Here is a 13,521-nt window from a genome sequence, read left to right on the forward strand (position 1 = left end):
TCTGCTAAACACTGATGCACAGTAAATCAGAGGCAGTCAGGCCAATTTGGCACAAGTCCCACAAGTTAGCAAATCAATATGTAACATAATATAGGGTACAGTAGCGTAGTACTTAAATAGTAATTAAATTACTAGTATCCAGAAGGCTAGATTTTCCTTTTATGCATTCACATGACTTCAGGTTCCTCTACCCAGCTGAGGAGTTTAAATTAAGGAAATTAACAAATTGGAATACAAATCTAGTATTAATAACTATGAAAACTACCAGACCAGGTGGTTCACTAAGGTCCTTCAGGGAAAGAATTCTTAGCTGGTCTGGCAATCTGCAACTCCAGATTTAATAACATGGTGGACCGTTTACTGCCTTCTGAAGCAGCGCCGGTCAACTAGTTAGTTCATGGGCAATAGGGCAGGACAATAAATGCTGACCTTATCACTAATATCCACACCCTGTAAACAATTAAAAAAAATGGTAAATTGCTTTATTATTGTCACATGTACTGAGGTACAGTGGAAAACTTTAAAGAAAGCAGCCACAGAGATAGTGGTTGAGATTTTTCAAAACTCTGAGTTGAAGAGAGGTACCAAGGGACTGGAAAACCACAAATGTGATTCCAGTGTTCAAGGAAGACAAAATGCAGGTAACTATGTACTTTCAGTTTATCGTCTGTTGTTGGCAAGATGCTGGAGTCTATAACAAGGAAGGAGTAGCTAGTCATTTAGAGAAGCTGAATATAATCAAACCAAGTGGAAGGTAAATTGGTTTATTATTGTCACGTACTGAGGTACAGTGAAAAACTTTGTTTTGCATGCCATCCAGACAGATCATTTCATCACATCAGTACATTGAGGTAGTGCAAGGGAAAAGCAATAACAGAATGCAGAATAAAGTGGAAACATAATAAAAAACAGGACCCAAAATACTGCTTTGATAAAGAATCACCACATTTGTTGATCTAGATCTTAGGATAGATAAAAGTAGGCTATACATAGCTAAAGATTATGTATTACCATCTGCTACTTGCCAGGATTAGACTTCAGGGGCTACACACCAACTAATGGAACACTCACATTAATTGCCACCAATGATTCTGAGCTATTAATTCTCAATATCATTTTAGGCATGATCTTATTAAATGGCAGAGCAGGCTTGAGGGACTGAGTGACGTACTCCTGCTCCTGATTCATATATTCGTAGAACATGCCGATTGCGAAACAAGTTCCATGCTTTAAATCTAATGCTACTTTTTTTGAAACAAAGGGAAAAAAACACCCATAAGCATCTGTGCTCACAGTATGTCAGGGAATGTGCTGTTTTTTAATGGCAAGATATTAAATCATGCAAAATATTCTGTTGCTAAAGTACAGGAGTGTTTCTTTAAAATAGCATGTAGTTGTAATCGGAGGAAAAAGCACTAGGTAATTTTATACACAGGCCAATTAAATTGCTGCAGTGGACCTGCCAATCCTTTGTTCCAAAAAAAAGTTCAAAGTCTTCAAAGGTGAAGTAAACTGGGTAAAGTACTAGATTATCAGATCTTTCTATCTAACATCACCATCAGAAAGGTAATGGTTATACTATCTGACTGGACAGATAGATTTTGGTTTGGTGCAAGACACACAGTCCCAATTAACGGGCGATGTAAAGTGGAAAGGGGTAGTGGATTGTTGAAAAAATGAAAGGACTTGCTGTATATATCTCTGAACCTTTCTCCTTACCATGGGCGACGGTACAGTGGCTCAGCTAGTAGAACCTCACGGCACCAGAGACCCGGATTCAATCCTGGCCTCAACTGATGTCTGTGTGGATTTTACTCATTCTCCCTGTGACAGCGTGGATTTCCCTTGGGTGGCCTGCTTCCTCCCATGTCCCAAAGATGTGTGGGTTGGTAGGTGAATTGGCTGCTGTAAATTACCCCGAGTGTTTAGGTGAGTGGTAGAATCCAGGGAGAGTTTATGGAAATGTGAGTATAGAACAGAACTAGTGCAAGTGAATGGTTGATAGTTAGCATGGACTCGGTGGGCTGAAGGGCCTATTTCTGTGCTGCATGTCTCGGATTCTACCATTGTATGATTTTAGTAGCTCAGGAAAGAAAATTACAACTATCCTGGAATCTGTAACTTCATAGGTTGGGAGCAGATTGTTTGACCAGCATGGCAGGAATCTGACTTTAGAGCAAGGTATTGTCAGCTAGAGGTGGCACATAGCAGGTGGAGGAAGCATGCTTACAGTATGGCAGTGCTCAAACAGAAAACAAAGGTCAATTTAATCATGAAACGTTTATTGCAAGAAATTGGTACAATTGATAGGGGTAACACAGCAGTGCAGCAAGTAATGTCACTACGTTACGACTTCAGCGACCCAGGTTTGATCCTGACCTTCAGTGCTATCCGTGTGGAGTTTGCATATTCTCCCTATGACTGTGTGGCTATCCACCAAGTGTTCTGGTTTCCTCTTGATTCCCAAAGACATGAGATGTTTGTTAAGGTTAATTCACTACAGTAAATTGCCCCTTGTTTAGGTGGCTGTTGGGCGAACTGGTTGAGGGGGTTGTTAATCGGGTGCAGGGGAATAAACTGCAGGGAAATAAGTGAGGGAGTGGGATTGCTCTGAGAGCCAGCATAGACTTAATGAGCTGGATGACATAAGGAAAAAATATGACCTTTAAAACACTGTATTCATGACAGTGTAGTTATGAGCTGTCACAATTTAGAAAACACTGAGCTTGTTTCAGCATGCTCTTGCCCCACCAAACTTATTTCTTCCCACATTGATTCCATTCTATATCCTCTGGTCTAGTCCTTTCTTGATTTTATCCGTGACACTACTGATGCCTTCCAGTAGTTCGACTGTTTTGTTTCATGGTCCCAACCAATTTATCTTTACCATGGATGTACAGTTGCTGTACATCTCCATCCCACACTAGGATGGTCTGAAGTCCCTCTGCTTCTTTCATAAGCAGGCCAGTTGGTCCCCCTCCAGCAACACCCTCAATGGCCTGGCTGAACTTGTTCTCACGTGACAACTTCTTCAACTGCACTTACTTTCTCTGGATCAAAAGTGTAGCTATGGGATCTTGCATGATCCTAAGCTACACTTGTCTTTGTTGGTTATGTGGAACAGTCCTTGTTTCTGTCCTATTCAAACCCCCGTCCTTCAAATCTTTTTTTTTCAGTACATTGCCAATTGTATTGGTACTGCTTGCTGGTCTCGTCTTCACACATTTCATCTCTGTCATCCCCTTTCTGGGTCTCTCTGTTTCTGTCATAGAAGCATCCGTTATGAGCCCAAGGACTTCCACAGGTGTCTTGACTTTACGTTCTCCCTGCCTTTCAAAGGACTCCATTCTCGCAGTTCCTCTTATCTCTATTGTATCTGCTCTGGTGACTAGTCTTTCCACAGAGGGGGTGCCTCTGAGATGTCTTCCTTTCTCATTAACTGTGGCTTCCCTTCCTACCACAGTTGATACAGCACTATTTCCTATTTCCTGCCCCTCTGCTCTCCTGGATAGAACAAGGATACTGTTTCCCAGTTCTCACCTTCAGCCCACCAGCCTCTACATTCAACAAATCATCCTTTTGATTACATACTCTTACACATGGAAGTACATTTGCTATAGTTTTGCACTTTAACAAGCTGTGAATGTCTCTTTGCATTGTACTGCTCCCATATGCACTAATTTTCCTTCCATGTAGATAAGTGTCAATATTAGACTTGGATATTAAAAAAGAAATACATGAAAAGCTGAGGCTTCAGATCAAATCCCAGAGGGAATACCATGTCATGTTACTCTAATTAGAGGAATAATTTTATCTCTCCTGCACTACTTCAGATTGCACTATAATCTGCACAGTTCTGCTGTTTTGCGCTCATATTTATTATTACAATGTACCCTGTTTACTCTGTGAACTTCATGTGAACAAGGAATTTCATTGTACCCTTGTGTATATGGCTATAAACTAATCTGATCTAATCTAATCCCTTGCCTTCAAACTAATTCAATACCTGACACAAGAAACTCTGCAGATGCTGGAATCTGGAGCAATACACAAAAAGTGCTGGAGGAACTCAGCAGGTCAGGCAGCATCCATGGAGGGAAATAAACAGTCAACGTTTTGGGCCGAGACACTTCATCAGGACTGGAAAGGAAGAGGGCAGAAGACAGAATAAGAAGGTGGGGGGAGGGGGAGGAACACACGCAGGCAGGGGATAGGTGAGTTCAGGTGATAGGCGAGTCCAGGTGAGAGGGGGAAGGTAGGTGGGTGGGGGAAGGGGAGAAGATGTAATAAGCTGAGAGGTGATAGGTAGAAGAGGCCAAGGGCTGAAGAAGAAGGAATCTGGTAGGAGAGGGCAGTGGACCATGGAATAAAGGATGGGGGAGGGGAGGAGATGGGCGGATCATCAAGGCGGGGGAAGGGAGCCATAGAAATAAGAGAAGACAAAGGTGTTGGGGGGGGGGGGGGGGGAAGAAAAGTAATGGGTGGGGTTACCGGAAGTTAGAGAAGTCGATGTCGAGGCCATCAGGCTGGAGACTCCCAAGACGGAATATGAAGTGTTGTTCCTCCAACCTGTGCTTGGCCTCAATATGGCAGTAGAGGAGGCCATGGATAGACATGTCAGTATGAGAATGCGATGTGGAATTGAAGTGGGTGGCCACTGGGAGGTCCTGGCTGTTGTGGCGGATGGAGCAAAGCTGCTTGACGAAGCAGTCACCCAATCTGCGTCGGGTCTCACTGATGTACAGGAGGCTGCACCGCATGCAATAAATGACTCCCTAAGACTCACAGGTGAAGCGCTGCCTGTTTGGGACTCTGACTGGTGAGGGAGGAGGTGTAGGGACAGGTGTAGCACTTGGTGTGGTTGGAGGCATAAGTGCCGGGGAGGTTATCATTGGGGAGGGACGAGTGGACAAGGGAGTCGTGGAGAGAGCGGTCCCTTCGGAAAGCGGAGAGAAGGAGGTGAGGGGAAGATGTACATGGTGGTGGGATCCCTTTGGAGTTGGTGGAAGCTGTGGAGAATGATGTGTTGTATCATTGAATGATTCAATACCTGATTGCCTTCAATACCACGTGCTGTCATTTTTGTTGTGCCTTCAAGAGAACTGTTGCCTTATTTGAGGATAACATTTTCCAGCCTGATTCTGAAGTGGGAAAAATGCAGTGGGGTCATCCACTGCCTGAGCATCAACTTTTGCGACCAATTACTTGTGTCAGCAGCTACCTGCCCGGCAGGTTTCCTCTGGAAGTGCATGTGCACCTATGTAATTTCTACTGCCCTGCTCTCTCAGACCTTGTACTTAAAAGTAACTGATGTGGATCTAAACAACTCTATGATTTGTCAGGGAGCATCAAACCAAATTCCTCGGTATATTAATGCCCTATGAATTCTCTTAGATGGTGTGAATTCAGGAAGGCTGCTCTCAGTAAATCTTGGAAAGTAGGAGTCACCAGAGCATAGGACCCTTTTCGTTGCTTCATATGTCACATATGTTTCAAGTTTGAACAATGAAGCGATTTATCCAAGATAACAAGAGATACTGAAAGTTTGGCTTTTCATCCCAGGTGTCCAACAATGAGTTATTAGTATTCATTGTGATCAGCACAGATCTGTTCATTGCGCAGTAGTTGGAGATGTCTACCAAGAATGACATCTGGGATCAGGGTATTAGATTTGTTCACGAGGAACGTTAGCTGATGTTTTCATGGGAAGTTATTCGAGATACCCTACTTGTTTAATTAGAAAATTAGTTTGGACACCTGTGTCATAGAGTCATACAGCAATACAGCAGATACAGGCCCTTTGGCCCAACGGGTCCATGCCGACCACAGTGCCTACCCAGCTAGTCTCAATTTCCTGAGTTCGTCCATATCCCTCTAAGCCCCGCCCCTCCATGTTTCTATCCAAGTGCTTCTTAAATGATACTGTTGTACCTGCCTCAACCACTTCCTCTGGCAGCTTGTTCCATATACTCGCCACCCTCTGTGTGAAAAAGTTGCTCCTCAGGTTCCTTTTAAATCTTTCCCCTCTCACCCTAAATCTACACCCCCTAGTTTTGAACTCCCCTACCCTGGGGAAAAGACCATCCATCTTTTCTATGCCTCTCATAACTTTAAACATTTCTATAAGGTCGCCCCTCCTACGTTCCAAAACGTAGGTTGGGGTTACTTCAACTTTAAACAAATGACTGCAAGATCAGGCATAAACTTAGGAGATGATAGCTGAAAAAGCATATGAAACTTTTTTTTTTGAAAGTAATGACAAAAATACATTAGTCCATGAAATTACAAGGTACGTAGTCTATTTCGTCCTGTTTTTCAGTAGAGAAGAAAACTTGAGCTAAGTAAGTGGAATTTGCTTCAATTGTTTGTTATTTTTATCTTTTGTTTCTAACCTCCCATCAAATATTTTCCTGTCTGCCACCAAGATGTTTGGAGATACCCAACCGTGACGTGCAAATTTGGATTATAGCGGGGGTTGTGAGTTGTCCCTGGGTTGTACCTTCTTTTGGAAAATGCTGATACATTCCTGACATGAGGACCTTGGCAGCTTACAGAAGTAATTCCTCGGATATTTTATATTTCTTCGGTTTATGGTTATACCATGTATTCTGTTGAAGATGACTAATTATATCAGCAGATATTAGAAAACAATTAACTGTGTTGCTCTTGATGTGCAAGCTAGTCTTTTGCTGCATGTCATTGTTATATGTAAGAGTTGGTGTGCTTCTCCTTTTAAACCCATGTCTTGTGTTTTACAGTCGAAGACAATGAAGTATAAAGTGGAAAGGATAAGCAAAATGTAAGTATTTCTTCTTGTATTGAAACAGAGGTGCTAATTTTGCATTTGGTGTTGCAAATGCAGTTGTATTTTTGTTTATGATTTGATATTAGGAAATATGACAAGATTGTCATTAATTGCGATATTTTCCTGTTACTACAACTGTGATTATATATCAAAACTGCATGGCCAACCAGTATATCTTTTGGTTTGTTCTGAGGCTTTTTACAAATATATGAACGCAATGTCTTTTTACGCTGGTGCCTGCTTGGTGCTACCACTGAGAGCACTGATTCATTGTAACACTTCTGGTTCCAGAATCCAATTGCTCACAGGTACATACCCCTGTACTTGAGGGGTGGGGGGAAGACATCCACTCAAACTGTATGGTTATATGCCAGATGTGGCACATCTGCAGCAGTGAACAGTGATCTCATCACTGCATGGCTCAGTGTGGGGGTGAACCACTGAGGCAATTGGAAGAGGCTGCCTGTGAGAGCTGGTGTTGGGTGGGCTAGCCTGAAGTGTAGTCACTCACTGCTGAGATGTGGGGATCAGGGTGCATCGTGGTTGGCACAGTGAGTGTTGGACTGACAGTGATCACTCCACTTGATGACAGACTGCCCAGGTACTATGGTTTCTCTAATCACCTCCTAGTCTCCCCCTTTCTGCACAGCTCTCCCCAGCCCAGACATTTCTGTATGGAACAGTTCATGGCCAAAGATCACATCTGCCTGTGGCTTCCTACACTGGTCTAATGAGACTCATTGAAAGTTTGAGGAACAACACCTCATCTTCTGTCCAGGCATGTTACAACCTTCCTGAGTCGGTATCAAATTCGGCAATTTTGGGTAACTCGTTTTCTCAGTTTGTATCAGAACTGGCTAATTCTGCTGTCAGTTGTCTATTTGTAACATTAACCTTGTTTTTCTCCATTGACACTGCCTGAACTGCTGGGGGTTTCCAGTAGCTCTGAACTGCATTGCAGTGCTTTTTCATGTTCCTTTGTTTGTTTTCTCTCTAACTTCCTTCAACCAGATGGCTCCATCTACAACTCATTACCACTGTTACCACACCCTCATCCTATCAGAGATATTCACGGAATCATAGAGTCATACAGCATGGAAACAGGCTTGTCTCCTCCTTCCATCTGTCCTCCACCCCCTCTGCAACATAAAATTAACTTGTAGAAAGCAGAAACTGCAGATGCTGGAATCTGGAGCAAAAAATAAACTGCTGGAAGAACTCGGCGGGTCAGGCAGCCTCTGTAGAGGCAAAGGGATGGTCAATGTTTCCAGTTAAGACTCCTGCATCAGGACATTAACTTGTTTTCTCTTTTCTAGTTCTGGTAAAGGTCCTTTGAACTGAAACATTAACTCTGTTTATCTTTCCACAGAGCTTTTCTGACCTGCTGAGTGCTTCTAGCATTTTCTGTTTTTATTCCAGAATTTCAGCACCTTTATTGATTTTTAATTTCTTTCCTGTCTTCCTTTATGTCTTTCTTTCTCACTTTCTTGCTGCACTTCACCGTTTTAAAAAAAAGGATATCAAGTCGAAATCTGATACTTCATTGTTAGTTTAGTTGCCACAGGCTATTGAGGATTGTTTCATACCACAAGGAAAAGCCTCTTGTTTTACATTCCCTTTCTGCAATATATCTCAAAATGCGTGCCCATCTAGTCCATAAAGATTTTTTCTGGAATACATTATTAGTTATTTCTATTGGCAACAAATCAGATTTTGTTTCTCAGTAGTAAAATAAAAGATCATTTTGATCAATGTTGTTAGTGAAGATCTGAAGACCTCTTCCTTAGGTCTGAGAATTTTTGATTTATTTCTGTTTTAATCTCTGAATTTCTTATTCCCTTTGAACGCAATGGTGACTACTGGTCTACATTGATTGTATTGGCCCCGAGTCTTTTGGTGGCGCTACATGGAGTAGGTCGTATCTTGGCTCTGCTCCACTCACCTTTTAATTCCTCATGCACCACTTTTTAATAAGACTTTTATAATACTTTTACAAGATTGATTTTGACTTTTAAGTGTCAGAATGAATACCAGAGCTAAGGTTGGAGCTGATAGCAAGGGTAACGGAGACCCTCAACTCACTTTGGAAGCTATCTCTAAACTGGATAAAAAGCTTGATCAGAGATTTGCCACTTTGGAAATGCTGTTAAAAGATATTGAAGACAGACAAAACCACACTCATACAGGAGAGTGCTAAACAACAGCAATTAATTGCTGAACTGGATCAAGCTGGCAAAGAGAGAGATCGCAGGCTGAAATTACTGGAAAAAGATTTAACTGTGACCGGACAAAGACTGGAACAGCAAAGACAGAGGATTATTGATTTAGAAAGCCGCAGTCGGAGAAATAATGTGAGGATCATCGGCCTCTCCAGGAACGTTGAATCTGGTAATTCCATTGAATTCTTTTCTAAACTTCTGATGGATGTGTTTGGCTCTGAAGTTTTTTCTGAACATCCTATACTTGATCGTGCTCATCGAGTGTTAAGACCAAAACCTCTGACAGGGCAAAAACCACGGCCAGTAATATTGAGATTTCACTATGTGGGTACTAGAGAACATTTGATTCGAATTGCTCGTCGTCGAGGAATGATCCAATATAAAGATTGGAAGTTTCGTCTGGTTGAAGGTTACACCCCAGAAGTTATGAAAGAGAGACTGCTTTACAAACCGATTATGTTGTGGCTTTATCAAGGGAATTATCAACCTGCATTACTGTTCCCAGCCCGTCTGAGAATTTTACTTCCTGACAAATCACGCCGATACTTTAACTCCGTTAAAGAAGCCGAAGATTTCCTCCAAGGTTAAATTTTTGACTCCAGATGGTCAAGAAATGTGCTTTTCTTTGATTTACTCTTGGTTTCAGATGGTTAAGAAACGTGCTATTTGATTTTTACATCTATTTGGTTTATTCTTTCTTTTTTAATCTTTTTATTAGTTTTCAAATTAATACAGATTAATATATCAATGTTTATACGTGTAATACAAAGAGATCAGGAGAACAATCATGACATGGATAATCATAAAGAACAATAGAGTATAAAAAAAATCTAGATCCAATGATCTGTTAGTGAATGAATATAATATAAAAGAAAAAGATTTGTTATAAAATATAAAAAAAAGAAAAAAAAACAATAAGAAAAATTATAAACAATATATTAAACCAAACTAAGCTAAAGAAAAAAAAAATTTAAAAAAAACAGGAAAAAAAAACTGGACTAAAATTTCTCAATAGAAACAGAGCAATATTATGTCATCAACTCCGTTCCTCTAAATTGAAAGGTTATTATAAGGGGATCTATATCATGTGAAAATATTGAATAAATGGACTCCAAACTTACTCAAATTTAAGCGAAGGATCAACAGTACCACTCCTAATTTTTTCCAAGTTGAACTATTTGGTTTATTAGGTAATAATTAACTTACAGACTTGAGAGCTTTTTAAGTTCGGAGATATTTTTCTTGCCTTCTGTTAACACTTTCGTGCTAGGTTCTGGAACATGGGCACTTATCATATCTCTGCTTAACATTTTTTTTTCTTTTTATTATTTTATTTTAATATTTTTTAATGATTGTATTGGCCCCGGTTAATCCCCATGGTGGTGATTGCATGTGTGGCAACATAAAACAAACATTACACGTCAGTTGCAACTTGCTTTTATATAACTCAAATATCCCAAGGCAGGTCAAACATGCATTATAGGATAAATGAATATCTCTCCATTCTTATTATTTTGTTTCCATAGAACCATACAGCACAAAACAGGCCCTTTGGCCCACCATGTTGTGCTGTCCATCAAACCACCCTCACACTACCTAACCCCTTCCTCCCACATATCCCCCCATCCCACACTCCTCCATATGCCTATCCAACAAGTTCTTGAACCTGTCCAATGTATCTGCCTCCACCACCACCCCAGGCAGTGCATTCCATGCACCAACCACTCTCTGGATGAAAAACCTCCCCCTGACATCTCCCCTGAACCTCCCACCCGTAACCTTAAAGCCATGCCCTCTCATCTTGAGCATTGGTGCCCTGCGAAGGAGGCACTGACTGTCTACTCTATCTATTCCTCTCAATATTTTATATACCTCTATCATGTCTCCTCTCATCCTCCTCCTTTCCAGTGAATAAAGCCCTAGCACCTTAAGCCTCTCCTCATATTCAATACTCTCTAATCCAGGCAGCATCCTGGTAAATCTCCTCTGCACCCTCTCCAACACCTCCACATCCTTCCTATAATGAGGTGACCAGAACTGAACACAGTACTCTAAGTGTGGCCTAACTAGAGTTTTGTAAAGCTGCATCATCACCTCGCAGCTCTTAAACTCAATCCCGCGATTTATGAAAGCCAACATCCCATTGGCCTTCTTAACTGCTCTTTCCACCTGTGAGGCAACTTTCAATGAACTGTGAATATGAACCCCCAGATCCCTCTGCTCCTCCACACTGCCAAGTACCTTGCCATTTACCCAGTACTCTGCCCTGGAGTTGGTCCTTCCAAAGTGTACCACCTCACACTTCTCCAGATTGAACTCCATCTGCCACTTGTCAGCCCAGCTCTGCATCCTATCAATATCCCTCTGTAAGCTCCGACAGCCCTCCACACTATCCACAACACCGCCTATCTTAGTATCGTCCGCAAACTTACTAACCCAGCCCTTCACCCCCTCATCTAAGTCATCTATAAATATCACAAAAAGTAGAGGTCCCAGAACCGATCCCTGCGGGACACCACTAGTCACTGCCTTCCAATCCGAGGACACTCCTTCCACCACAACCCTCTGCATCTTTCTGTGCATCTTTAGATAAATTGAAGCCTATTGTAGCCTAGTGTCACTTTTTTTTTGCAGTACTTGATTATATCCACTGGGTAGCACAGATTTCTACACTGATATCATTGTACATGCACTTGTGATTGTTACCGGTCTGCTTCAGCACAGCACCACCCTGTGGAGGAAATGAAATAACGATAACAAACTGGCTACACCATTTACAAGATTATGAATCTTGTGTAAGAGTGTAGTTGTATTGGGCTACCAACTTTCAAACACCCTGTCTGATCTTCATTTGGGGAGGTGGGTCAGATAGCTAACAGATCAGGGAAGTACTGAAATGTGTGGGTGAAGCACTGAATAAGCCAATTTCAGAGGGGAAAGGATACTTGTGAGATGCTGTAGCTGCATAAATGATGCACCATTTATGAAACATTTGGCACTTTATAAGACAGGCTTGTAATAAAATTTAAAGGGCAGACTTCTTTAAATCACCTTCAAGGCAACAGTATTCTGCACTGCAGGATTTGATGTGGCCCGGGAGGTATTTATTTGAAAAATAATCATTATACCATTACATTTAGATACTTAACTTTTAGATCCCATTGTTGTGAGAGCAAAGTTAATTTGATTTGATCATATTTCCAAAGCATTGCAGTATCTCGAGAACAGAAGGGAGGAGTGGTATTAATTTTTTTTTTATTTCTTCCCTAGGATTGAAGAAACCTCAGAACTGCTGAAGTGTACAGAAAGTTCAGCTGAGACCAGCAATGCAGACCCTTCATTGATTCTCAAGCAAAATTCCATGGATGTTGAAAATCTCACAAAAACAGAAAATGCTGGAAATACTCAGTTGTACAGGCAGTGACTGTGCAGAAAGATGCAGAATTAATGTTTAAAGTCAATGACCTTTGATCAATACAGCTAATTGCTTCATTGCAATGGTTCGGAGATTATATGTACCACTGTTGATAAAAATGATTGTATTTTTTGCAGATTTTTAATTTATAATTGAAAGTTTAACTTATTCACCAATACTGAAACCTTCAATTGTGAAGTTTTATAACATCAGAAGTTACAATAATAAATGTCCATGAAAATATTAAAATATTTGACCTGAAAAAATTGCAAAAGACAAATAAAGCTATTTTGGTTTCCGTAGATTGTATTTTGTATTGTAGCCATTGTCTATATTTGTTACCATCTTGTATTGATTTATTACATAGAATGGACAGCAGATTTATTACATAGAATTGCAACAATGAGGGCTGTCTTTCATTAGCAGAATTAGAATGTCCTTATTTTTGCCTCAAGTTTGCCAGAGAGTTTCTAGTGACTTTTGGTCAGTGGGATTTCTAATTTCTCTAACATTGAGGCCACAGCCAAGATGAACACAAATGAGGAGCAGACCATGTCCTCCCCAATAAACTCAGTATTTTAAGTTAATATTGTTTTACTGACCAATTTCAGCCTCAGTTCAGTGATGGCTTCCAGTTCATTATTGAACCAGGTCAGTTGAAGGTAGTTGCCTAGAAATTGGATCACATTCATATTTTTGAAATTTAATTGTGTTCTAAACAATGAAAGTAAAACATGGTGATAGAGGCTTAAAGTTGCTCTGAAATGTTCCTTTTGAATCTCAAAGGAGTTGGCCCATGCACAATGTTGTTCATGGCATGCAATGCATTTCCTGAATCCACTTGTGGACTTTTCCTCCTCTCAGGCAAAGCTTGTGCCATCCATGTGCTGCATAGGCAGCAGCGTGCCATTGCGATCTTTGACGCTACAATATTATTTAGGGAACCTGGCCAAGCAGGGAACAGTCCAGTGTTGGGAAAACACCTCTCCCTTTCCCCTCAACACTTCCCTTCAGGTAGGTTTAGGTCCCCTTAACATAGTTAACAGACTTTCCCTTGGAAACTCCTTTACTTGAACTCCAAC

The 13,521-nt window shown here is 41.0% G+C and overlaps 1 protein-coding gene across 2 annotated transcripts in view; it reads left to right on the forward strand.

Moving 5' to 3' along the window:
- cep44 (centrosomal protein 44) overlaps window positions 1-12,742 on the forward strand; it is a 60,377-nt gene extending 47,635 nt beyond the window's left edge. Inside the window, exons 9-10 of one of the 2 annotated variants that reach the window (XM_052020154.1) lie at window positions 6,759-6,799; window positions 12,295-12,733. In XM_052020154.1, the coding sequence (XP_051876114.1) occupies window positions 6,759-6,799; window positions 12,295-12,448 (195 nt within the window). In that variant the 3' untranslated portion in view covers window positions 12,449-12,733. Of the gene's footprint in view, window positions 1-6,758; window positions 6,800-12,294 lie in introns of both variants that reach the window. The other variant, XM_052020153.1, reaches the window with a different exon arrangement.
- Window positions 12,743-13,521: the final 779 nt, after the last annotated feature.

This window comes from Pristis pectinata, chromosome 7, assembly GCF_009764475.1.
Source record: "Pristis pectinata isolate sPriPec2 chromosome 7, sPriPec2.1.pri, whole genome shotgun sequence".
Classification (NCBI taxonomy): Eukaryota; Metazoa; Chordata; class Chondrichthyes; order Rhinopristiformes; family Pristidae; genus Pristis; species Pristis pectinata.